Consider the following 25,052-nt stretch of genomic DNA (forward strand, 5'->3'; position numbering starts at 1 on the left):
GAGGTCCCAGAGGACATCACAGGAAGGCAGGTGGGACCTGTGAATGGGGCCAACCGGCAGTAGCTTCTAGGACACCCCTTATCCTGAGAGGATCCTGGGGGGGATCTGGCCATGCTGCCTGCTCCAAAGCAGGAGGAAGCAGCCTGTACCTCAAGTGCTGGGCAGTGATGAACTGGGGAGGGTCATTCTGGAGGAGTCGGATGGGGCATAAGACACAGAGTTATGACAGAGGAGGCCAAATGCACGGGAAGGCACACAGCAGATAACCTGGGACTGAGCTTCCTGGCCTTGCTTTTGGTCTCCTCACCTTTCTGCACAGGTGGGGAGCTAAGCTGTTCAGTGAACCAGAAGGACACAGGGTGACCCTCTTGCCAATTCCCCCAGCTCTCAGGTCCGGCTGGGTGCAGCCTCAGGCAGCAGGTAAGCACATGCTGGGCAGTTGTAGATAGCTTGGTGTGGCTCAGCAGCCATGTTTACTGTCACTGACCGTCATGACCCTCAGAGGCATTGGTTCTCCTCTTCTACAGACGAGGAGACCGGCAGGGAAGCTGACTTGCTAAAAGTGACCCAGTTAGTGCATGGTGGAGTGAAGACCTCAGATGCTAGAGTGCCAGGCCCTGCCACTGGATATACTTCTTATCCCCCTTTTAAGCAAAGGGGTCTGTCCTTAATCAGAGCAACAACTTTAGTAGCAAGTACACAGGAACAGTTCCTGGGACTGCTCAATTCTACTTTCCATGTAAAGAAATGGTGACATTTCAGGCTTATTCTGCAAATTACTTATTGTAGTAATATCAGTAAGCACTGGTGAAAAACACATTAGACAAACAAGCTGCTTTTAAGTGTTTATGTCCCTAATACCTGACAATATCCTCAACGTAGGAAAGTTGAAAGATGGGCTTTGGCTGTTTAAAAATATATATAAAACTCTACATTGGAAAAAAAACCAGGCCTGCCTTTCAATAGTTACCAGGATTTAGATGTTAATTAAAGGAAAAAACTGTCCGTGAGTTTTTCTGGAGAAGTTCGCATGTAGATAGTGAAACTCCTGGAGTTAGATGTGAAATAACAGTGGTAAATATTTTTAAAGAAATCTTAAAAGTTCATGCCTGGTTTAAAGAAAGTAGGATCCATTTAGGGTGATATATCTGAACCACAGAGCTTCACCCACATGTAATCATCAAGGGCAGACAGACTTTTAAAGGAACCGCACAGGTCTTGCCCTTGTACAAAGCATCATTAAACAGTAAGAGTACACTCAGATATATGTTAGGAACCAAACCCCATGGAGAAATGACGACAGAAAACAAGTCACTCTCAAGCCACTAAGAAAACCACCCATACAACCAAAGTGAACCAGATAAGACAATAAAACATCTCACGACAATTTCAGATATATCAACTTCTTTAATGGAATCTAAATCTTCCTGAGGACAAACCCACCCCACCCATTTTCAAACCAGGACTGCTGTTCTTCTCTGTTCAGTACCCTCAGGACCCCTTGATGCTATTTACCACCAGACCCAGTATCCTGAAGCCTTCCTCCCAAGAGGTCACACCAATGGGCCACATCAGGAACAACAGGCACCCCTCCCACTCACGCACACTCTGCTGGGCCCCGTCAGCCACCACACATACTTGTGTGCACAGACGTGGCAAAGTGGAAGTAAGATATGAGGTATTCCACAGTCCCGACCTGTGCATTGTCCCATTAAGCTACCTTCTCTGATTTTCCCATGGTGCCTCCAAAAAGATTTCCAAAGTCAAACTGACCACTGGTTATTCTGAATACTTTAACCAATTAACCAAAACAACCAATGCTTAGTATTTCTGCCCAAACCTTTTCAACATAATCACTGTTTAAAAAAAAAAAAATGAGCTAAAGAATGAATGCCACATCCTTTGGTGGATCTCAATTAAAAAAAACAAAAGTCATTATTCTCAAAGCTATTTGGAAACGACCAACTGGATCCCTTTGAGAGAACTTAGTAAGGAACTTCTTGCACAAATAAAAGAAACATAAAGTGCCTTGGCAGAGAATAAGAAATAAGCTCAGGGAGACTAAAACAGAACTCTGCGATCTTGGAGCAACCCCACTAATTCAGCTGAGCTGGTTAAAGACTTTCTCATTCTCAAAGGATTCTACAGTTTTTTGTTATTGTTGGGAAGCTAACAAAAGTTCAGGAGTACTTTGTTTAGTTAGTGTCATTATAACATTTCGATCTGCATATTAACTTAGCCAAAAATTGCTGCATTCCCAATTCTTAAATTCTCTACATCAACCCAAGCTGCCCATGCTGCTCTGGTTCCCAGAGGATTCAGACATACTGGACATGGACTTCCCATTATGAACGCAGTTTCTCCCATCATGGTGCCCACTTTCTTCCCATTTACACTGGCTCAGGTTTCGAAGAGTCTGCTGAATGCAGGTCCAATTTCTGGGATCATGTCTGTAGTGGTGGTGGAGCGGCCGTACTTCCGGAAGGCTTGGTGGCTGCACTGCCTTGTGAGGGAGCACGCACCAAAGGCAGCCACGAGGAGAGGGCTGAAACTGGAGGGCAGAGGCATTATAGCAAGGAGCTGTGGGAGGTGGAAAGTCCTCCCTCCACGGTTTTGTCAGACATCAGGGGCCTGAAGTCATCAAGGCACTGATTTCCTTCCTGGTTCCACTCTGAGACCCCAAATTTGTAATTTCTAGTCTGATGGGTCATTGAGGCAGAAGGCAGCTTTATTAATCCCCTGACATTGATATTCCCTGATAAAAGGCATATCAAAAATACCTATTCACCTACAGGAAGGTTAGAACACAGCAGTTTTCCCCTGGTGAAAACTGGACCAGGACTTGTTGGTTAGAGTTTAGATGTGAGGGAATATTCAAGATCTGAGAATGCAGGTTCTTCTACCATTACCAGACTCCTGCTATAGCTCTCCTTTCCATGTGCACACACCTCTTGGGCCCGTTTGGGTGGGTGCTCCCTGCCTGCCAGCTATGCTGCAACCTCATAGGCCCAACGCTGCTTTACCAGGTGTCAGGAGGGGCACTCCAGACCCGGGACATCATACCCCACCATATGTGGCCATCACTGTCACCATGAAGGGTGCAGAGAAGAGAAACAGGCTCACGGAGGGGTGGGAACTGCCAGAGTTCACTCACAAAGCTGTCTAGAAGCAGAAGTGGGCCAAAGCCCAGATCCTAAAATTCTGCTGCCTCTTAAAAAAAGAAAACTCACCTTTTGGGACAGCGTCGAGGTAAGCTCTACCTCTTCCTGTGTATTTTCTAATATTGTTTTACAGTAGGTATGCAACGAACCTCCTAGAACAGTATTCTCAAACTTGGCTGCATATTAGAGTTAACGGGAGAGCTTTAAAGGCTAGGGGCCCACTGGTATTGAATGATGGAAAGGGGTCCAGACATAGGGAGTAGAAGCTCCCCAGGCAAACATTTGGGGATCAACCCCTGCCCTGAGATATCTTCCACTTAACAGTAACACCAGTATTTCATTTGGAATGTTCCAAGTGGCTAATTATGAAATGTATGAACTACTAAAACAGTTTTGAACAGTTTACACAGTTCAAAAATTTCAAAGTAGGCCGGATGAAGATGTAGCCATACCCGTTTGTTTTCTCAGGTCCAGCGTGGAGTGCCCAGTGCACCAAAGCGCCCAGGAAGCCTGACAGGAGGTCTCCTTGCCCACCACACCTGCGGTGACTGCCCTGAAGGTTGCACTCGAGCACTGCAGAGCAAAAGTGAGACAGGTGTTAGAGTAAGTGGCTCATCTCTGCTCAAGGCATGTTCCAGGTCATCTACAGCTCTTCCCCAATTGTTCCTAACAAGGAAGCCTGTCTTACAGGAGAAGAAACTGAAGCAGGCAGAGGTCAGGCTGCCCCAGAACCACTTGTTCAGTATGGTGGTATGTGGACACATGACTCAGAACTGCCAAGGGATCTGCTGGAACAGAGGTCAGAGAACAACATGCACAGCACACAGGGGCCCGCAGTCCTGCAGGCACCCAAGCCCACCAGGACACCTCACACTCCAGAGAATCCACCTTCAAGAAGATGCCCACAGCGCTAGCACCCCCTGCACGGACTCAGCTGATAATCCTCATGACTTCACTTCTGTGTAATGAGAAATTTCTATTTCTTTAGAAAATACCTTGGAAACCGGTTGTTGTATGTTCTGAATGGGTTAGAGTCTAGAGCACTTTCCAGCAATAAAAGAACCCAAAGGTTTCAGGATCACTCAGAAAACACTCTCTCTCCTGCCCAGCACGTGAGAGAGTAAGACATATGTGACTAAGGATGCCTTCTGTTCTTTGTTGGACCTGATTTCTGTGACCTAGTCAGCAACTCTAAACCTAGGCGACCGTTCTTTGTATTAAATTCACTGTTAAAATAACTGGTATACTTTTTGCCTGCGGATCAGATTTTTCTGTTTTTGGGGAGCTAAAGATGTTATACAATCTCTGATTACACACCTCACTGTGTAGATATGAGCAAGTGTGACAGCTCATCTTGCTCTCACTCAACAGTCCACAGGCTCCTGTGGAAAGAATGTGACTGGAAGATTTGCCACATTCAGCACCTGGTAATCCCCATTGCTAACGTCAGCTCCTAGGGTTTCTTCACTTTCCAGTCATTTTTATAAAATAGGAGAAATACAGTAAAATATTCAAATAATTTCATTTATGTTGCAGGCAAGACAGAGGTGGCAGGGTGTGAACTCTGGAGCCCCACCTGCTGTTACAGCCACCTTCCCACTAGGCTATTTATCAATCATTAAGAGAACTTTAGCCAGTGCATCTGGTATCAACCAGGATCAACATTGATGACCATTGTCACTTTCCTCTGCAAAACAGTGAAAAATGAAAATGAACTTTGAAGAAGTTGTAGTTAACAAGCTCATCAGGAAGTCCGTTTGTGGAACACATGATGCATATGATGTGTGTGTGTAAGACATGAGTGATCACATGTGATGTGTGAATGTGTGTGACACAATGCACCTGTACTATGTGAATGAGGTTTTCCTAGGGCTTGTACCCAGCATGGCCACACTGGCTGAAGCCCATGGCCACTCACCGTATTGGCCATCAGAGATCACATCCTGCTCCCCTTTCTGGACCACGGTCACATTCCCCAGGGCCTGGCTGAGTCTCAGCACAGCTCCACGGCGATCACTGCTATCCACGGGGTATCTTAGCTACAACATAGGACACCACAGACAAAGTTGTCACTAGACACCTGAAAGAAGCCCACAAATGTGGATACAATAAACATCCCCCCATCCATCCTGACCTTCAGACTCTCATATCTAAGGCAATCACCCAGGCATAAGACAGCCCCCACACAAAGACATTACATTTCACCCATCAGCTGGAGAGGCCGAGGAGATCATGGGGAGCAAGTCCTCCAGGTGGATGCCAACACAGGGGTTCGGGGTAGCAATACTGCTCTTGTGCCCATCCCCTAGTTTGTCAGACCAAAGGTAAGGAATGCTGCTCATGGATTTATTTTATTTTTTGTTAATCCTCATCTGAGAATATTTTTTTCCCATTGATTTTTTTAGAGAGAGTGGAAAGGAAGGGGAGAGACAGAGAGAGAAACATGGATGTCAGAGAGACACATTGATTGGCTGCCTCCCACATGTACCCCAACCAGGGCCAGGGATCAGGCCTGTAACTGAGGTATGTACCCTTGGCTGGAATCGAACCGGAGACTCTTCAGTCCAAGGGCTGACACTCTAACCACTGAGCCAAACCAGCTGGAGCCATGACTGGGATTTTAAAGGTTTGCAGAAAGGATTCAACTTTGAATGATAATGCACTAACATTTACGGGGCACCTGATATGCAAGGACTCATGAATGTACATATATTATTTCATTTCATCCTCACATACCTGAGGCAGATGCTACCATTATCCCCATTTCACAAATGAGGTAACATAGGATAGGGATGGACTTATCTACCCAGAGTACACAGCAGGAGGGGCAGCTGGCCCAAGCCCACCACCCTGCCTTTCATCCAATCAGAAATGCACTGACTGGAAGATGTCCCATCATTACACGTACCACCAGGAAAAAAACCAACATAACACTGTTAGCATGTGAAAAATGCCTCATAGAACATGCATGCATCCACTCAACATCTGCAAGTCTGTCCCTGCAGATGCACCTATGGGGACCAGTGGGTGCAGAACCACAGAGCGTGTCCCTCGCCCCTCCTCAGGACGAGGGCTTGCCCCTGTCTTTCAGGTGGTCAACAAACTCACCACAGCTTCATAGAGTCTGCTGAACTCCACATGGTTAGGAGTGAGAACTGCCTTCTGGTAGCCTTGGATGAGGGTTGGCTGCTGAGTGATCAGCCACAGCCCGTCCTGCACAGAATAAAGACTCCCATTTATTGCATGGCCTTGGGCACCCAGCAGTGAGGAGGGGACAAGAGAGGAGAGGCCACACTCACTGCATCAATGACGACAGGGATGGCTCTGGCCTTTGACGCTTCTAAAATGCCCTGTGAGAAAAGAAAGCTATGCTGAGCAACAAGGCATCACTTCTCTGAGGAATTAAAAGAAAACCAAGCAGTTCCTTGATGAATTTCAACATCAGCTTATCAACAAATAGATAGAAAATAATAAAGTAATTGCCTAAATAAATAGAAAAGACCCAAATGAACTGATAAAGTCCCTGTGCAAGGCAGACACAGGTAACTCTCAAAACAGAAGCCCAGGGGCAACATTATACACAGCACTAGGTCCCAGGCTAGCCCATGAAGGCCGACCCCAAGTTAGTGTTTCCAAATTTCTAATAGATACTAATCCTTAGGATTCAGAAATGAGAAATCTGAAGTCCTGGCAATTCCCCAAATCATCAGCTTTTATGTATTTTTTCATAACACTTGATGTGTTTTACAATAACCAGTGACCATAATAATAAAATCACTTCTCTGAAACGGTTATACTAAAAGTTTCAGAGGGATTTTGGGTTTTTTTGCTTAAAAAAAGATTATATACAGGGGGCTGAAAAAGTAGGTTTACAGTTGTATGAGAACAGTTTATTCTTGTATTATTACTTATTAATTGTATTATTTTCCATATGAACAGCTGTAAACCTACTTTTGCCCCACTGTATATATAATCAACATACGGTTGCTTATTATTATGAAACAGTATAAGATTACGTATTGCAATGACATGTAAAAATGATCTCTACCTGATACACCTGATAGAAAACATTAAAACAAAATATAGGGTAAGCAGAAATAACTTATATTTAATTGAAAGTTATAGTCCTGAAAATGAAATGTGAAACCCCACAAAGCATGAGCTGCCCTGCCCAACAGTCTCAGTCGTACTTTGCTGACACTGGTCAGAGCGTTGGGGGAGCGTTTTTAAAAGCCTCTTAAAAGGGTATCAGGATATGGGAGCCTCATAGAAGCCTATTTCCTTCTTTAACAATGAAAATACTCTGCTTGCCTTCAGGTTGGCTTGAATGTTAAAACTGATTTGGCTTTTGCTAATTAAGATTTCTGAATCTCTGGTTTCATGTTGCAGTGTTTGGCCACAATACTGACATCTTCACCTCTTTGTATTTTAAAAAAAAACCAGTAGTCTAAAGTGAATATTCAAACACTGGGAAATGTATTTGAATAATGTAACATCACGAAACACTTGGGTCTCCTGGCAAGTTAAAAGCACCACAAAGAATTATGCATCAAAGTCCCCCATTTAAGGACTGATTTGCTTCCATCACAGGATTTGTATGAAGTGCACTGTGCATTTAAACCTGCCAACGTTTACTGCATTTGCAACAATGTCTAACATTAGCAGCAGTCAGAACCTAGGGTACACACTTATAACAAGACAACTCCAAGTAAGACTGGCTGAGGACATCACTACCACTCTCCAAAACTGCAGCTTCACCTACCAACTAGTTAACAGTCTAACCAAAAAGAAGAATGGCACCGGAACAAACAAACCACACCCAAATCAAAAAGGCTGGAGAATGGCTGAGAAGCAGTGCAATGTCTCCAGTAAGACACAGCAGAAGTGAGAAGGAATGACAGCACCCCAAAGCAGAGTCCTGGCAAGGTCAGCCTTTTGATGGAACAGTGAATTGCTAACAGCTCTTTGATTCAGCAACAGAACTTGTAGAAATTTACCCTAAAGAAAACACCTAAAAGGATGGGCAAATATATGTACAGAAATGTTCACAAGATCATGAATATAATAGAAAAATATCCTAAATGGACTAGTTAAATACATTATAGTATATTAAAGATTAAATACTAAGTACTAGAAATATTAAAAGTATTAGCTATTACAACATAAAATATAAATTAATATGATATAATAAATATAAATGAATATGATAATATAAACTATATGATATAAATAATTAAAATAACTCATATGGAAATGCACAGGACCCAAAATAGCCAGAACAACCTTGAAAAGAAAGAAGTTCAAGAGCTCCACCTTCCCCTTTCAAAATTTACTGCACAGCTATAGTAACAAAGAGTGTAGGTAGTACTGACCCAAGGATAGCTGTATAGGCCGATGAAACAGAAACAAGAGCCCAGAAATAAACCCTTACATTTATGTCAACCAATTTTCAACAAGGATGCCCAGACAATTCACTGGAGCAAAGAGGAGTCTTTTCAACAAATGGTGCTCGAACAACTGGATATCCACTTGGGAAAGAATAAAATTGGGCCTCTTCCTTACACCATAAACAAAATTAACTCAAAATGGACCATAGATCTAAATATAAGAGCTAAAATAATAAAGCTCTTATAAGAAAACATAAGAGTAAATCTTGAGTCAAGCCAAAAAAACTTCTTAGATAAGACACCAAAGGCACAAATGACAAAAAATAAAATGCAGTTTATCAAAATTAAAAATTTGTGCTGCAAATAATACCATCAAGGAAATGAAAAGACAACCCACAGAACAAGAGAAAATATTTGTAAAGTCTATTTCTGATAAAGAACTTGTATTTAGAAAATATAAAGATTTAAAAAACTCAATTATAAAAAGACAAGCAAATTTTTAAATGGGGAAAGGATATGTATGAATAGATAGTTCAAAGATCTACAAATGGCCAATAGGCACATAAAAAAAATGCTCAACATCATTAGCCATCAAGGAAATGTAAACCAAAACCACAATGAGAAAACACACACCCCCACAATGAAATACCACTTCACACCTACTGGGACAGCTATAATTAAAAAGATGGACAATAACAATGTTGGAGAGAATATGGAAAAATCAGAACCCTCACACGCTGCTGATCGGAATATAAAATGGTGCTGCTGCTATGGAAAACACTGGCAGCATCTCAAAAATGTGAAAGTTATCACAAAAACTTGTAAACAAATGTTCACAGCAGCATTATTTACAATAGCCAAAAAGTGGAAACAACCCAAATGTCCATCAACTGATGAATGGATAAACAAAATATGACCTACTCATAAAATGGAATACTAAGCAGCAATAAAAGGTAGTAAGGTAGCCCTAGCCAGTTTGGCTCAGTGGTTAGAGCATCGGCCCGAGGACTTAAAAGGTCCAGGGTTCAATTCTGGCTAAGAGCACATATCTCAGTTGCAGGCTCAATCCCTGGCCCCAGTTAGGGCATGTACGGGAGGTAACCAATTGATGTGTCTCTCTCACATTGATGTTTCTCTCTCGTCCCTCTCTTCCACTCTCTTTCAAAACGCAATAGAAAAAGTAACCTCAGGTAAGGATTAAAAAAAAAAGGGAATGAAGCAGTAACACACTACAACATGGATGAACCTTGAAATTACGCTGAGTGAACAAAACGACACAAATTATATTACTGCGTTTCCATGAAAGGTCCAAAATAAGCAAATTCTTAAAATAAAATTTTTAAGATTTTTTAATTGATTTTGAGAGAGGAAGGAAGAGGAGGAGAGGGAGGGAGGGAGGGAGAGAAAGGGGAAAGGAGAGAGAGAGAGAGAGAGGGAGGGAGGGAGGAACACCAATGTAAGAAACATCGACTGCCTCCTGCATGCCCCCTACCAGGCAGGCACTGAGCCTGCAACCTGGGAGTTGAACTGGCAACCTTTCGGTTAATGGGAGCATGCCCAACCAACTGAGTCACAACAACTAGGGCCAGAACAGGCAAATCTCTAGAAACAGCAAGTAGATTAGTGCTTGCCAGGGGCTGAGGAGATTGAGAGGAACAGGGAGTAATTGCTAATGGGTATAGGGTTTCTTTTTTGGGTGATGAAAATATCCTAAAATTGATCATGGGGATCATTGCACAACTCTTTGAATATATCAGAAATCAATGAACTGTACACTTTAAATGGGTGAATTATATGGTATGTAAAAATCTCATCTCAATAAAGTTGTTAAACCTCAAGAATTTACCTGCCTACATGATCACCTAAAAAATGTAATTGCATTTCTCTAGGATTCAATTTCCTCATCAGAAAAACAAGGATAAGAACAGAAGTCCATAGATACAGAGAACAGAATGACAGTTGTCAGAGGGGAGGCAGGTTTGGGGGGCTGGGTGAAAAAGAAGAAGGGATTAAGAAAATAAAAACACCTCACAGATACAGACAACAGTACCAGAGGAAAAGGGGTGTGGGGGAGGTAAAGAGGGTAAAGGGGGATAAATGGTGATGGAAGGAGACATGGCTTGGGGTGGTAAAGACAATACAATATACAGATGATGTGTTACAGAATTGTACACCTGAAACCTATATATTTTATTAGCCAATGTCACCCAATAAAAAAAGACATGAGAGAAATCATCTCCTTCTAAACCGTGTGATAACACAGCAAGAAGATTCAGTGCAAACCCAACACTGAATCTGCTGGCACCTTGATCTTGGATTTCCAGCCTCCAGAACTGTAAGAAATAAGTTTCTGTTTCGTAAACAAACAAACAAAAAAAGAATAGAAATATATCTAATAGGGTTGTTTTGTTGTTTTCAGGATTACGCCAGATAATGAATTCATTCAGAAAAAATCTAATAAATGTCTGCTATGTGGCATGCACTGAGGAGGAAGCTGACAAGGAAGAAAGCATAATGCATGCTTTGTATTAGCTGGAACATTGGAAATGCTCAAGAAATGTTAGCAATTCTCATGACTGTGACTGCTATTTTATATGCAGAGGGAGAAGTCCAGAACAATGAATGGAAATGTGAACTCTGGAGATTGGGCTGGGAAGTGCAAGAGGCACACCCTTGCTTCCCACCTTCTAACTTGTACACTGCAAAGTGGTTTGTTTTGTTTTAAGCAAACACACTATAATTTTTACTATGAACTTAAATTCACAGAGGGGAAAAAAACTTGAAGTACAGAGAACTTGAGCTTTTTTCACCTTAAATTCACACCTGACTCCTCTTGATACAGACTATGTTTTTACATTGCTATAATCAATTATTACTTTTTATTTTAGTATATCAGACATAATTTTCCTTGGTTAAATATAGTTCACTTGTCTGTAATATGGTTGTAGGGGGAAAAACTAAATACTTATGGTATTCCAGGCAAATAACATATCAAAGGTGGCTTAGTTATGTCTGATCATGGACAGTCACGCCATACATAACGGTTTACAAATTAGGATCCCACCCCCTGAATTAGGATATATCTCTTTGGAATATAGTCCCTGAAGTGGGATTAACAAAAGGTCTGGACAGGTTTCATCAGAGAGTAGATATTCTAAGAGGCTGCTCAAAGAGGGTGCCATTGGTACCACACTCCTGTGCTATTTTCCTGAATACTTGTTGCAGTGTAATTCTGCTCCTTACCACCTGGAGGAGGTGAACTTTCACAGGTGAAGGGCACAATGCCCCACAAGACTGCCCTCCCTTCAGACACCAGCTGGAAGCTCATGGGTTCGCAGGCCACTGGCACTTCTGATCAACTGGCTACAAAATTATCAGACCACCCCCTCAGGTCTGATAATTTGCTAGGATGACTCACAAAACTTGGGAAAACACTATACCTTCAATTAGTTTTATAAAGGATACAAGTCAGAACCAGCCAAATGGAGACACACAAATGGGGTCCCACAAGGAGCTCTGGGCCCTCTCCTGATCAGTCAGGACACACACATCCCCCTCCAGGCACATTTGTGTGTACACCAACTAGGAAGCTCACCTGAATTTATTGGGGTCTCTCATATTATGTTTGCATGAAGGACTGAATCAGTGCCCATGTGACTGAACTCAATCTGCTGCCCCCTTCCCACCCCTCCCTGGAGGCGGCAACAACTCTAATCTCAAAATTCCTGGCATAAAGGCCCCCACTGAGTCCACTCTTTAGCATGAATTCAGGTGTGGTCCAAGAGGCCCACCGTGAAAAAGAGCCATTTCTATCTCTTGAAGAATTCTAAAGGTTCAGAGGCTCCTTCTTAAGAACAGGGGACAAAGACCAGTCAAATCTTTATTATAGCCCTGCCAGAGCTATGGTTTTGTGTCCCCAGTGCCACTCACAGGGCAGAGCACACAACCACAGAATTAAAATAAACATACTGCTTGGCCAGGAGTGGCTCAGCGGTTGAGCATCGACCTAGGATCCAGGAGATCCCGGTTCGATTCCCAGTCAGGGCACATGCCTGGGTTGTGGGCTCAATCCCCAGTCAGGGTCATGCAGGAGGCAGCCAATCAATGACAACTCTCTCATCACTGATGTTTCTCTCTCCCTCCCCCCTTCCTCTCTCTGAAATCAATAAAAAGATATAAATAAATAAATAAATAAATAAATAAATAAATACTGCTATTTCCTTACATAGCCCCCTGAAAATGCTTTTACACATATAATCTCATTTGCTCCTCAGAGCTTAAATATCAAAAGTATTAATTCTGGCCTGAAAGTTCTGGCCATAAATACCACTAGTCTTACCTGGATGACTGTGGGCATACGATACCTGCACCAGACATCATCTTTCCGTATCAGTTTCCACATTTGTAAAATGGAAATAATGCTAATTCCTACTTAGAGGATTGTTGTGAGAACTAATTGAGTTTAATAATATAAAGTACCCAGAAAAGTGCCTGGCACATAAAACGCACACAATATTAGTAAACGATTCACAGATTCAAATAAACTCAATAATCCAGTAAGTAGAATATGATAATGAAAACATAAACCCAAGGTCAATGAAGCTGCACAGCCTATCTCAGGTCCCCCAGCTAATAACTGACCCCAGGCCAGTGTTCTATGTGGCCCTAGCACACATATTTGTCCCACGGGAGAAAAAATTCTTATGAGGTATTCTGGTAAAATCCAAGCACATTTCCCATTCACTTAAACAGCTGTTTCAAAAATAAGTTCTTCATTTCTAATTACTGATCTTAAATTTTCTGTGTTAAATCCTTCATTGAGGAATGAATCACCTGTGTGGCAAGTGCTCAGAAATACCAGGGTTCAGGTATAAAGGACCAAATGCCCTGCATGGGGACTCTTTAGGGATAAACACATCCGGACATGGCTCAGGTGGGCAAGCACAGGAAGCCACACTGCCAGGATAGGCCAGTCAGGAATCTGACATCAGGAGGGATAAATAGGCAAGCCCCAAGCATGGGGCCTGCAGATCACAGGTGTTGACAGGGAGTACACGGTTGATGTTTTGTTTGGAAAAACCTTAAAGAATGGCTTGAACCAAATCGTGATCAAACCATGCTGTCTTAGTCTATCTGGGCTGCTATGACAAAATTCCACAGACACGTGGCTTGTAAACAACAAAGTTATTGCTCATAGTTCTGGAGGCCGGAAGTCCAAGATCATGGTGTCAGGTGTGGGTCTCTTCCTGGTCACAGATATCTCCATAGAGTAGTTACAGACCAGCAGATGGTGGTCAGCCTACAGCCTAACAGGCTCTACTGAAGAGGTACCGGAAGTCAAACCTATCTGCACCAGCAGCATGTGTAATCTCCAAACTACATGAGAAACACCACCACGATTTGAGGACCAACGACACTAAGACATTAAAGGATGAGGTTAAAGAGGAGACCAGAGTGTGTCATGAGCTCCATTCTGTCATGACCAGTAGGGCTAGAGGTTTACTGGCAGGTCAACAAAAGGTCAAGAATCCCATCATCACAAGGCTCACTGGGAGACCAAACACTCTGGCTACATTCAGGCAGGAACCCTCATTTGCCTCTTTGCAAAAGACAAACCATCCTTCGAAGAGGCACTGCCAGACCTAAAGTGACCTGTGCCTAGCACCACTGACTCAGGATACCAACTGCATCCTAGATTCGCTGTTTACACATGGGAATTCCCCAGGAGAGGTCTCCCCCTCGGAGAAACCAAAGGGTTTAGCACTTCTCAACCAGGATTAACTCCTACTTTTCAGCAAGAGGTTAAGACTTTCAAAGACCTGAATGGCGCTGCCTGACAAACTTGCACAACCCATGCTAATACCAGGTGGCTTAGAGCCAGGAGAATCATAAATTAAATCCTCTACTTTGCACAATGTGTCATCTAGAGCTACTTTTAAATTGTATTTGACAGCCTCTCAGATTATTTACCCCAATGCACAACTGCTGGCTCATTAATCTCTCCGGTTCCCTAGGCAAGCTCTTTGTGAAAGCAGTGAATAGCTGCCCCCACCCCCGCCCCCCAGGCGTCCATCATCACAGCTTCTCATTCCAGAGCCCAGTGAAGCACAGGGCATTCTGTTCAGAACCGCTCAATAGCCCAGCACCCCACAGACTTTGGCTGGCTTCCAGTTCTAGGCAGCAGGCTCCTTTTCTTTGTTTGGAGAATTTTCATTAAATGAAAAACTTGCAAATGCAAAGTAGTGTGAGACACAGAAGTACAAGCAGGCATCCCCAAGTCCCATTCCCAGGCATAGCTCAGGATACATTTGTTTTTTTCCAGCTTTACTTAAGTGTAGTTGACAAAAAATTAAATAAACTCAAGGTGTATATACTGATGTTTTGATATATATATTGTGACATAATCATCACAATCAAGTTAACATATCTATCATCTCACATAGGTGAGAACATTTAGCAAATGTCAACATACAGTACAGCACTGTTGACTCTAGTCACCATGCTTTTACATCAGAATTTATTCATCCTGCCTAAGTGAAAATTTGGACACCTTGACCAACACCTCCCCAGTCCCCAAAACCCAGTCCCTGGCAGCTACCCTTCTACTCTCTGCCTCTATGAGTTCGACTATTTGGACTCCACACAGACCTGACATCATGCAGCATGTCTTTCTGCATCTGGCTTATTTCACTTAGCAAAACGTACCCGAGGATACACACGTTTTAACAAACCCCTTTAAAACAGGCAATAATAAGTATCTACTATCAATTTTAAAGCCAAAAACAAATGTATTGCTCAAGTCCATTCATGGCTCCATTTCTCCTCAGTGATTATTCACAGGTGTGAGGAAAGTGCAATTTCAAATCCCAACTTTCACCTCAAAGGCTGGAACTGGAAGATCTGTCACAGACAGTACCATGTTCTCACTAAATTCTGGTAAAACAAAAACACATCCTTTTAAAAATGTTCTTTACCAATCAGACTGCTAAGAAAGTACAACTAACGCACAGCTACCTACACCTTCCTTTCACTTCAACTGCTGTTGAATTTAATTCAACAGGCAAAAGCTGAGCCAAAAAGAGCTCTCTTAGTTTATGACCATGAGGGTGCTAAATCATGTTTCCTACGGCCTCGAATCTTTTAGCAGGCACATGGCCAGACACCAGCTGAGGGCACCAGGCACATTCCCTGATTTGGAGCTCACTCCCGACCTCTTGAGGCCACAGCACCATCTCACACAGGGCATACTGCATGGCTTTCTCCGGGACTGGCGCTGGGCAGGTCATCCAGGGCCCTGTGGAAGTCAGGACGATCTCAGGGGGCAGTCTCCAAGATGTGTCCAGCCAAGAGCAACACCCTGGGAGTGTCAAAGACTGCCGAGCAGAGAGAACACACAGAACATGGGGCTGACATGCTGTTCTACATCTTTACTTCCCCTGGTTCTAGTTGGTATTTATTTCTATTTCAACTATTTGGGGACAAGAAATTTTCATCTTTTTAAATTTCATCTTTTCAGATTAAGGCAGGCATGAAATAAATTTTCTATAATAAATAGCATAAATGAAAAAATGAACATATACACACATATATATACACACACATACACACACACGCATATGAGGGTAGCTAGGATCTCATGCCCACTCTGCAACATCAGGCGCCTGGCCAGACTATAGGTATGAGCAGATTTTATCTGAAAAGAACAGCGGGGAACAGAACAGAGGTCAAAACCACAAACTAACTGGCCCATGGGGTCAGAAGCCCTCAGTTTTCTAGCCCAACAAGAACATCAAAAACACTGGAAAAGCATCAGGTGATAAAAACAGACTAACAGAGCTTTCAAGAGGAGCCAGCTGACAACACAAAGCTAGAATCAACAGGTACCCTTTGTGTATTTATCTAAATGTCTAACTTACAGCAAAAATAGCTGATAGAATAACTCTCAGAAATATCTTCTCCTACTTGTCATCTGTGACAGTGACTTCGACTGTCCCTGTCATATTGTGTACTTTGCCTAACCAGGTGCTGTGCAAAGCACGTTAGAAAATGTGACTCTCAATAACTCCTGGGAGGCTGAGCAAGCTGCCAGGGTCCCCAGCAGACAGGAATCGTACTGGAAGGTGAACTCAACCCTGACACCAAACCCTGCCCACTGCTCAGTCTGGATGCTGGGACTTCCCAACACCTCCAGTGTAAAACGTATAAACGTCAGGGTGATGCCCATATAACATCTGAGCGATTCCACAGTGACTTCATGCTACAGTATGAAAAAGCCAGTGCCCCCAAAGTAAAAGAGATTCCTTTAGTCTGGTTTTTATTTTTAAATAAAACATAGGCATTACTATCTTTATACCTAGTTCCTCCTCTATCCCCCAAACTAAGTTTTATCCATCTTAATTATTCCATGACAAGGCACACAGAACACTAAACAATAGAAATTCAAGAAAAATGTTTCTGTCCCAACTCCCAAGATCTAAGCGTCCAGTCTATCAGCAGAGGTTTGTTTAGTAATTCTACACATTACCTTGACATTTTCGAGAAGAGCATCATCTCTACCTAAGCCAGGTCCTACAACCAGGGCATGCAGTCGGGGCAACCACTTTCCCACTTCCTGAACGGCATCAGAGCTGTCACTAAGTTAAGGAAAAGAAGGGCAAAATGGTTTACTTAAGATTTCATTTATTTGCTTATTAATGAAACTACAGATTTTTCCAGTTTCCCCCAATGTCTTTGTCTTGTTCCAGGATCCAAGCAGGACCCCACCATGCACTTATGGGCTCGCTGTGCCATGCCACTGTCCATGATCACCGTTAAAGACTGCACACACTGCACATGCACCATATGCACAGCCGGCACCATGCCCCCTTTCCTGCTCTCATCTCCCCATGGTGCTTATCACCCTCTGACACACTATTATCTTGTTTGTCCATCTCCAGAGCTATGTTGCCTAATATAGTAGATACTAGCCACACATGGCTTTTAAATTTAAAATTAAAGTAAAAACAGTTCCTGAGTCCTACTAGCCACATTTTAAGTGTTCAGTAGCCATATGTGGTCAGCAGCCACAGTGCTGGACAGCACCAACGGAGATTATTTTCACCCTCAAAGGAAGTTCTAGGGAACGAGAGCAGGAGCTTTTGTCTGCTCAGTTTGATGCTGTTCCCATGGAACCCAGGACAGGGCCTACAGGGAAGATTTGCTGACTGAACAGTTTTATTATTGCCTGATAGGCCCCTCATTACTGCCATACGTGAACTGTCACAGGCAGGCCCACAGACTCCCCTGGGTCTAGGAACCTCCAACCATTTCAGAGGCCACAGGGGTTAGCCCTGGGCATGCTATCCTGGTGTTCAGATCTTATCCCATGCTGTCACACAAGACTGTATGTCTGTCTTCTTCTGACCACAGACAATGAGCTCAGTTCAGTTTTCACCTTTCTTCTAAAACAATCTACCCACCAACTCTCAAAAGCTACTTAACTGAGGCTCTTTGAGAGTCAGTGTAAAAACACCACAGGACCAAGGAGAGTTGAGTTGTTGCAAGTAAAGGACCCCATGTGCTGCCCCACTCACAGAACGGGGTGAACAATCAGCTCCGGGCTATACGACTTGATTACAGGTGCGGCCTCCCGGGTACAGAACACATGGGATAAATCTGCACCCTGAGAAATGAGTACAAGAGGTTAACTTAATGTGGGACTCACTCAAAAGACAACCAAAGTGGTTTCGGCAAGAGCCACTCACCACAGGACACAAGGAGTTTAATCATTCAAATTACACAGCACTATCCGTAAAAGAAAAAACATGTATCCAACTGCAGCAGTTAAACTATAGAGAGGAGGCTGAGGAGAAGGTATAACCTAAGAAAAGGCCTAGAAATAAAAGCAGACTTTTGCTGCTACTGAAGAGGCAGGTCAACCCAGATCAGCTCAGGCTGCCTCACCTAGAAGCTCATAGGAAGCAATGCAGCCATGGAGCTGAGCACATTTCACAGTAACTGTGCCAACTGGGTGGTTAGGACTTGACCAAAAGGCATGAGCAACTAACTGCTAAAGTCAAAAGATGTCAACTGCTTAAGCTAGGACTGAAAGGTATCCCAGGATCATAATAAAACTCTAATAAAGTTTTATTAAAAAAAAAAAAAAAGTTTCCAGTTATTTTATCACTGCACAAGAGGTTAGGATACATTAAAAAGGTTTCTCTTACCCATAATGACCTGAAGATGTTATTTAGATTTCTATTGAAAATATTTGTTTAATTATATTTAAATAACCCAACTCTTCCTAAAAAAGATACAAGTAAACATACCACTTTGAGAGCTGAGATTGCTGCAAAATAAGGGGCTCCGGTGTACCTAAAAAGAAGATATTTACAGTCAAAAACTTCTGAGAATGAGGCAAGCACACTAGGTTTATAAACAAACTATACAGACATCAAGCCTCTAGCTCAGGGCCCAACTCCTAGTAGATGCTCAGTAAATGTTCAATAAACATGGGTCAGAACCAGAAAACTCAGTCTTTCACCTGAGACCTTTGTACAATGTCAGGAGAGGTAAATTCTGGCTTTCTGTGATTGCGGTCTCCCTGTAATGGGTATGTTCAAACTGAAGGCTTGAGGTGATGGTTTTAGGGTTTCATATATGTTAAACTTATCAAATTGTACATCAATTAGACCTCAATAAAGCTGTTAAAGAATTAATCTCCTAATATAAAATAGTTTGGCAAGGTTTTATACCATGAATAATAGATAATATCTACAGTATCAGCAAAACCCATAAACCATCTAGGAATTAACATTATAAAACACATAATAATTCTGTGAGGATACCTTTTTTTAAAAAATATATCTTTACTGATTTCAGAGAGAGGAAAGGAGAAGGGGGGGGAGAGAGAGAGAGAGAGAGAGAAACATCAATGATGAGAGAGTCATTGATTGGCTACCTCCTGCACACCTCCGACTGGGGATCGAGCCTGCAACCGGGGCATGTGCCCTACCGGGGAATCAAACCCCGATTGCCTAGATCCTAGGTCAATGCTGAAACGCTGAGCCATGCCCAGTTGGGCATGTGAGGATACTTTTTAAACCTATTAAAGAATATACTAGATGTATGAGAGCTGAGATGACTTAATATAATGATGATACTTCTCTCTGGATTAACATAAAAATAGATATAGATTTAACATAGATATAAAAAGTACCCGATTTATCAGAAATGCACACAGCTGCAAGTAAAAGAAAAAGCAACAGCATCTGAATAAAACTGGGGCTTTGTTAGCAAGGAAGATAGGTAGGAATGTTATGCTGGGGGGGAAAAAAACCCTGAAGGTTTAATATGGTGAGAGTTTATTGAAGGTGTCTGCCAGGAAAGAGTGTGCTTGAGGTGATCACAGGCCAGAGCATCCCACACTGGACAGTACCCGAGGAGCAGGACCAGTCTCCAAGAGCAACAGTAAAACAAGCAATGGTCATCTTGATGTAGGGCCACACGTGGGGACCCAGGTCACACAAGAAGAGACTCTCTGGCTTCCATCCTATTGTTCTGGAATGCTTGTAACTCCACTTTTAAGGTCACTTCAAGCACAGAAAGAAAAACCCTTGAACTGAGCATCAGATGATGACTGTAACTTTTATGTCAGTTCCAAGCTATGAAAAGTTTTGCTCTCCCAGGAAAAATAAAATGGGGAAAATGCAGAGTACACTCTAAATATGCGATACTTTCCTGCAGAGCAGGGCCAATGTGCCAGAAACGCCAAAAGACAGGACATACCACACACACACACGTACCCCACAACATGAACACAAGCCCCACTATCAAAAGAAATACACTGAAACAACAAAAAATAGCCTGCCTACTAGAGAGCAAAGGCTGCCAATACCCACAGGGTGTAAGGGGAACAGGTGCTTGTTGGTGGCAGCATACACTCATGCAATTTTGAAGGAAGAACAATTTGCAATGCTTATCAACATTTAAAATGTCTATGTACTCTGCTCTAGTAAAAATTCTAGGAAATGATCCCTCGATTATAACCAGATGGGTACACAAGGAGATATATGTAAAGGGATGTCTACAGACATATTGTTAATTAGAAAAAAGAATAGAGTTAACCAACTGCTTATCAATAGGGACTTGGTTAAATAATGGCCCATCTGTACAACGAATACCATATATTCACTTACCCACTTATAAAAAATCAGTCTATATGAATCAACATGGAAACACAAAGTAAAATAAAGAGTAAACATAACCCAAAAAAGGCACATCAGGTAGACTTAAATGTTAACAGGTTTATTTCCCGTATTAAAAATAGTCATACTGGGTAAAGAAATAAAATCTAGTTTCATATTCTTTAAAATAAGTATACCCAACTAGATAATAAACCATTAAATATATAAGGCTAGGCAGAGCACACAGAATGTAAGCAGAAACAGAAATACTAACCAAGATCAAATTTAAGTCAAAGGCAGTAGGTATCGTTTATAAGCATAGACAAATTATAAATCATTGTGTGTCAAACAACATAGCACCAGAATATATGAAACTAGAAGAGAGAACAGGCCTTAAAAAAACCTAGGATCTGTCCAGTTTCATAAATACCTTTCAGGAATATCTTTAAATTAATGAAGTAAACCAAGCAGATGCAGAGTGTCTTTATCCTGATTACAAAAGTAATACATGCTTATGGTATAAGTGTGACCAATAGAGAAAAGTATAAGATAAGAAAAAACAGTCTCCTCTCCCGACCAAAGGCAAAATCTTTAGCCTAACACACACCAGTGAACAGTTCTATCTGGGCCCCTTAGAGTTTTGTGTCATACTATCAGACTAAGTTTGGAAATAGTTACTGGGGATCTACCTACACAGATGGAAAATTGAATGGATGGCTGATAAGTAGGTAGACAGATAACAGAGATTAACCATTTAAATACTAACATTTTCCAAGTCACTTACTCTTGACAGCCTCCAACTATGCCTATTCTTCCATCTTGCCCTTTGTGCTTCTTAGAAGTTAAAGGAGGTATAATATTTTTCACCAACTGAAAGGTATCTTCCATATTTTTTATCGAATGTGCTTTCTGCAGTGAAAATGCTCTTTTTAAAACTGAAAAACAGGAAAATGAAATTCCTCAGAACAGTAAATATATGGTATATATAAAAAACAGAGAGTTAAACAAAATGGCCCATTAACCAAAATACTTCCCAAAGTTGATTCAATATGAACGCTACAGATTTTTACCCAATGGTTTCATTATTTTATTTCTGTAAGCAAATGGTGTTCAGAAATTACAACACTAACACACTGTATATATCATTTATTTTTTAAATGTACCAGACATTTTGAAGTCTACTTAGTCTCAGAAAGTTTTTTTAATGCGTAATTAATTAGTAGACTACACAGTTCATTTCAATCTTCCTTTAAGTTTATTACGTCTTCTGTCAAACTGGAAAAGCAATCTCCCATTTGTTACCTTCCACTGACATTAATATTATTCCCCATTTAATTTCCCAGTCATCTTTCTAACACTGAATTAGATACTAATTAAATAACCTAGGAATGGCATTCTAAATATAAAACATATCACTGGGTTCAAAGGCATTTTGAATTGTCTCTAAATAGCTCATTTTAATTGGCCTTTCTTAAAAACAAGGAACTCGATATTTTTATCCTTCCAGTTATCTCAGCAGCTGAGAAAAACTGGACATGGATCATAAGTTCAAGTGAAGATGTTCCACAAGGACAAACAGCTTGAATAACACCCTTAGAGTTTTACTTTTTATTCAACAAAATTATTCAAGTGATTTTCTTTAATGAGTAGATGTAAATGCCTCCTTAACTGACATCAAATGTTTAGACCCTGAGATGTAAAGAGAATATTAATTACCGTCAACCCAAACACCTTTCACCTTCCAAACCAACAATGGATTAAAACTCAAAAAGAATCACTGTAAACCTTTGGCCAAGAAAAGGCACAACTAGGCTCAGGCAAGGATCAATCCTCTGCTGCCAAAGTCTTTCCTCATCAGCCACATTCTGCTCCAGTGAGATGTCCACAGTACTGCTTCCCACCCTGACTCAGAGCCAGTTGGCAGAGGCACTCACTTAACAGAGCAACTCCACTTTCACTTCCCTCACCCTCTGAACTTTTCACCTTCCCAAATACCCATCCACACTCGGAATTCCCAGACTACACAGTCTTTGCCATGCACAGTTACTGTGAAATGCTCTTTCCTGGCACTCCCTGATGAGCTGCATGAAAGCAACTAGAGCTGTTATAATCAGATTTAATGTCAGCATCACTGACTGCTGATGAACAATCTATGCAATCATGAAAATGCCAGGCATCTGTTTCAAATTTGAACAATGGAGCTTAACAATATGACTGGTTAATATAACAATACTAGAGAATTGTCGTTCCTTCAAATTCCCCAAAACAATAAATACAGCTGCTTTAAAAAAAAAAAAAAGTCTACAAATTGTAAAGATAGAATCCAAACCAGTCACTCAAGTGTTGTTCTGGGTTTCCTATGTTCATAGACACCACCACTTTATACTAAGCATTTAGCCCCACACAAAACATCCCTAAGACCACTCTATCATCTTTTGCCTACAGAGAATGTGGCACAGCTCCTACCTGTGGCTTAAAGGGTCTACGTGTTTCCATGTTGGACTCCCACCCTCAATTGCCTCAAACAGAGTCTGGCACAGAATAAGACACTTAATAAATGTCCACTGAATTAAAGGCATCTTGACTCACTCGCCTCATTAATAGTAAGGGTAGCCTTCTTTCACAAATAAGGAAAGTGAGGCCCAGGGAGACAGACCTGTGAAGATGCTTCTGTTAGTAATGGATAACCTTGGGCAGAAGACAGCATTTTACAAAAATGCTGTCATTTTAAGGCAAAAGAAATCATTTTTCTTTAACCGAATATTCACCCCACCAACCAAAAGACAAGTAAAATCCTTCTCAAATGCTGTCTGAAACCATTTGGGGGCAGGGAGGCAGGGATCACTGTTGAGAAGTACAGCATTTTCACTTTTTAACTTAAACTGTATGAATACAAAGTAAAATCCACACTGTTCACTAGCATTCTGTCCTGTTCACCTGAGATGAGCACCTGTCAATGAAAGAGCCAAAAAAAAGGTCAACTAAATTTCCCTGAACTTCACAGTGAATCTCAGTTTTAGCTGGTTTACTGACATACACCGTTTGGAATTACCCACAGAAACACTTAAATATAAACATCAAAGTTCTGAAAGATAAAAAAAAGGCCTTGACAAGAGGTGACTTAAAATTTATCCTATTAAGTAACTTTGCTTTCACAACAATTCTGAGTCTGAAGAACAGGTAAAACCGACCTGCTTTTTATTTGTTTGAAAGAAGTGTGGCTGAGGAAGTCTGGAGAATCACATAGATTTCTTAAACCTGGGCTGTTTTCTAGAATTACTTGCCACTTACAACCTTCTGTGATACTGATGTTTCTTTGTGTCAAACATGCTTTAAATGAACATGAACCATAACTAACCTGGAGCACATGACAGCAATGCTTAAGTTAACGGAGATACGTCTTAAAAGCTAGGATAGGAAGCCACGGAGCTACACCACCTGTTTTTAGGTAAAACTCAGCAAGTCAGTCTAATAATGAAACCTCAAATTCAAAAAGAAATCTTGCTAATTAATCACAGGGTGTGAATTTAAGACAGACAGCTAAGAATAAAAAGTCTCAGTAAACTGGTGCCCAGAAGCCCCTCTGCGGCTGGTGTGAGTGAGGTGCATTAGCTGAGGAACCCCTCAGTTCTTCTCAAAGCATTTGGACCTACGGTGCCTAAAAACAAAAAGCCAAACTCAACAATTACTCTCACCACGTCCGGCCGGAAAGCTCCGCTGCCCTGAAAGCTCTCGCCTCCCCCGCCCCCAGCTCCTCCGCACCGAGGGCGCGGGCACCACTCGGCTCCTCGCCGCCCCCCGGCGCCTCGCGTCCGACTAGCAGCCCGCGGCCAGGTACCTGCGTCCAGCGGCGGCCCGTAGAGCGCTAGCGCGGCCGAGAGCAGCGTGACCACGGCTGCACCGGCGACCGCAGCCCCGACCCCCGCCGGAGGGACCATGGCCAGGAAGGATCGTGTCAATCTTACCTCGCAGGGAGGCCCGGGCTACAAGCCGGGCGGGACCCACAGCCATGGGCGAACTTCCGGGCTCCCGCCCGCCCCCGCGCCGCCAGCCCCGCGCCGCCGCCGGAACCAAAGTCGTGGGGCGGACGGACTTCCGGGATTCGGGCCGCCCGGGCGCCGCCGCCGGAAACCCGCTGCCGTCGCGCTGTCGTGCGGGGTTGGCCTCGCTCCTGCCCGCGCGGTCCCCCGTGGCGTTGCTGCAGGTAGACAGGGACTCAGGGGCGTCTCAGCGGTTTAGGGCTTGAGTTTCTGTCGTCCCTTTTCTGGGCCGGAGGCATTATAGAAAATAATTGGGGCAGGAAGCCGCCCAGTGGACAGGCTGTGCATTTTACCATTTCC

The 25,052-nt window shown here is 42.5% G+C and overlaps 1 protein-coding gene across 5 annotated transcripts; it reads right to left on the reverse strand.

The window, feature by feature from the left end:
• Positions 1 to 474: 474 nt before the first annotated feature.
• Positions 475 to 24,959, reverse strand: NAXD (NAD(P)HX dehydratase). Of its 5 annotated transcripts, none has more exons than XM_081127584.1 (10): positions 24,678 to 24,959; positions 21,497 to 21,647; positions 18,856 to 18,901; positions 18,121 to 18,209; positions 17,073 to 17,181; positions 6,461 to 6,511; positions 6,270 to 6,374; positions 5,080 to 5,200; positions 3,614 to 3,734; positions 475 to 2,551 (listed from the first exon to the last, which is right to left on the reverse strand). In XM_081127584.1, the coding sequence occupies exons 1-10, from the start codon at positions 24,721 to 24,723 to the stop codon at positions 2,401 to 2,403; spliced, it is 990 nt and encodes a 329-aa protein (XP_080983710.1). In that variant the 5' UTR covers positions 24,724 to 24,959; the 3' UTR covers positions 475 to 2,400. The 5 variants fall into 5 exon arrangements, with proteins under 5 accessions (XP_080983710.1, XP_080983712.1, XP_080983709.1 ...); XM_081127586.1 differs by having other exon boundaries at positions 21,479 to 21,647; positions 24,678 to 24,761; XM_081127583.1 differs by having other exon boundaries at positions 24,551 to 24,758.
• Between the last annotated feature and the right edge of the window lie 93 nt (positions 24,960 to 25,052).

The sequence above is a fragment of the Miniopterus schreibersii genome, assembly GCF_964146895.1.
Source record: "Miniopterus schreibersii genome assembly, chromosome: 2".
Classification (NCBI taxonomy): domain Eukaryota; kingdom Metazoa; phylum Chordata; class Mammalia; order Chiroptera; family Miniopteridae; genus Miniopterus; species Miniopterus schreibersii.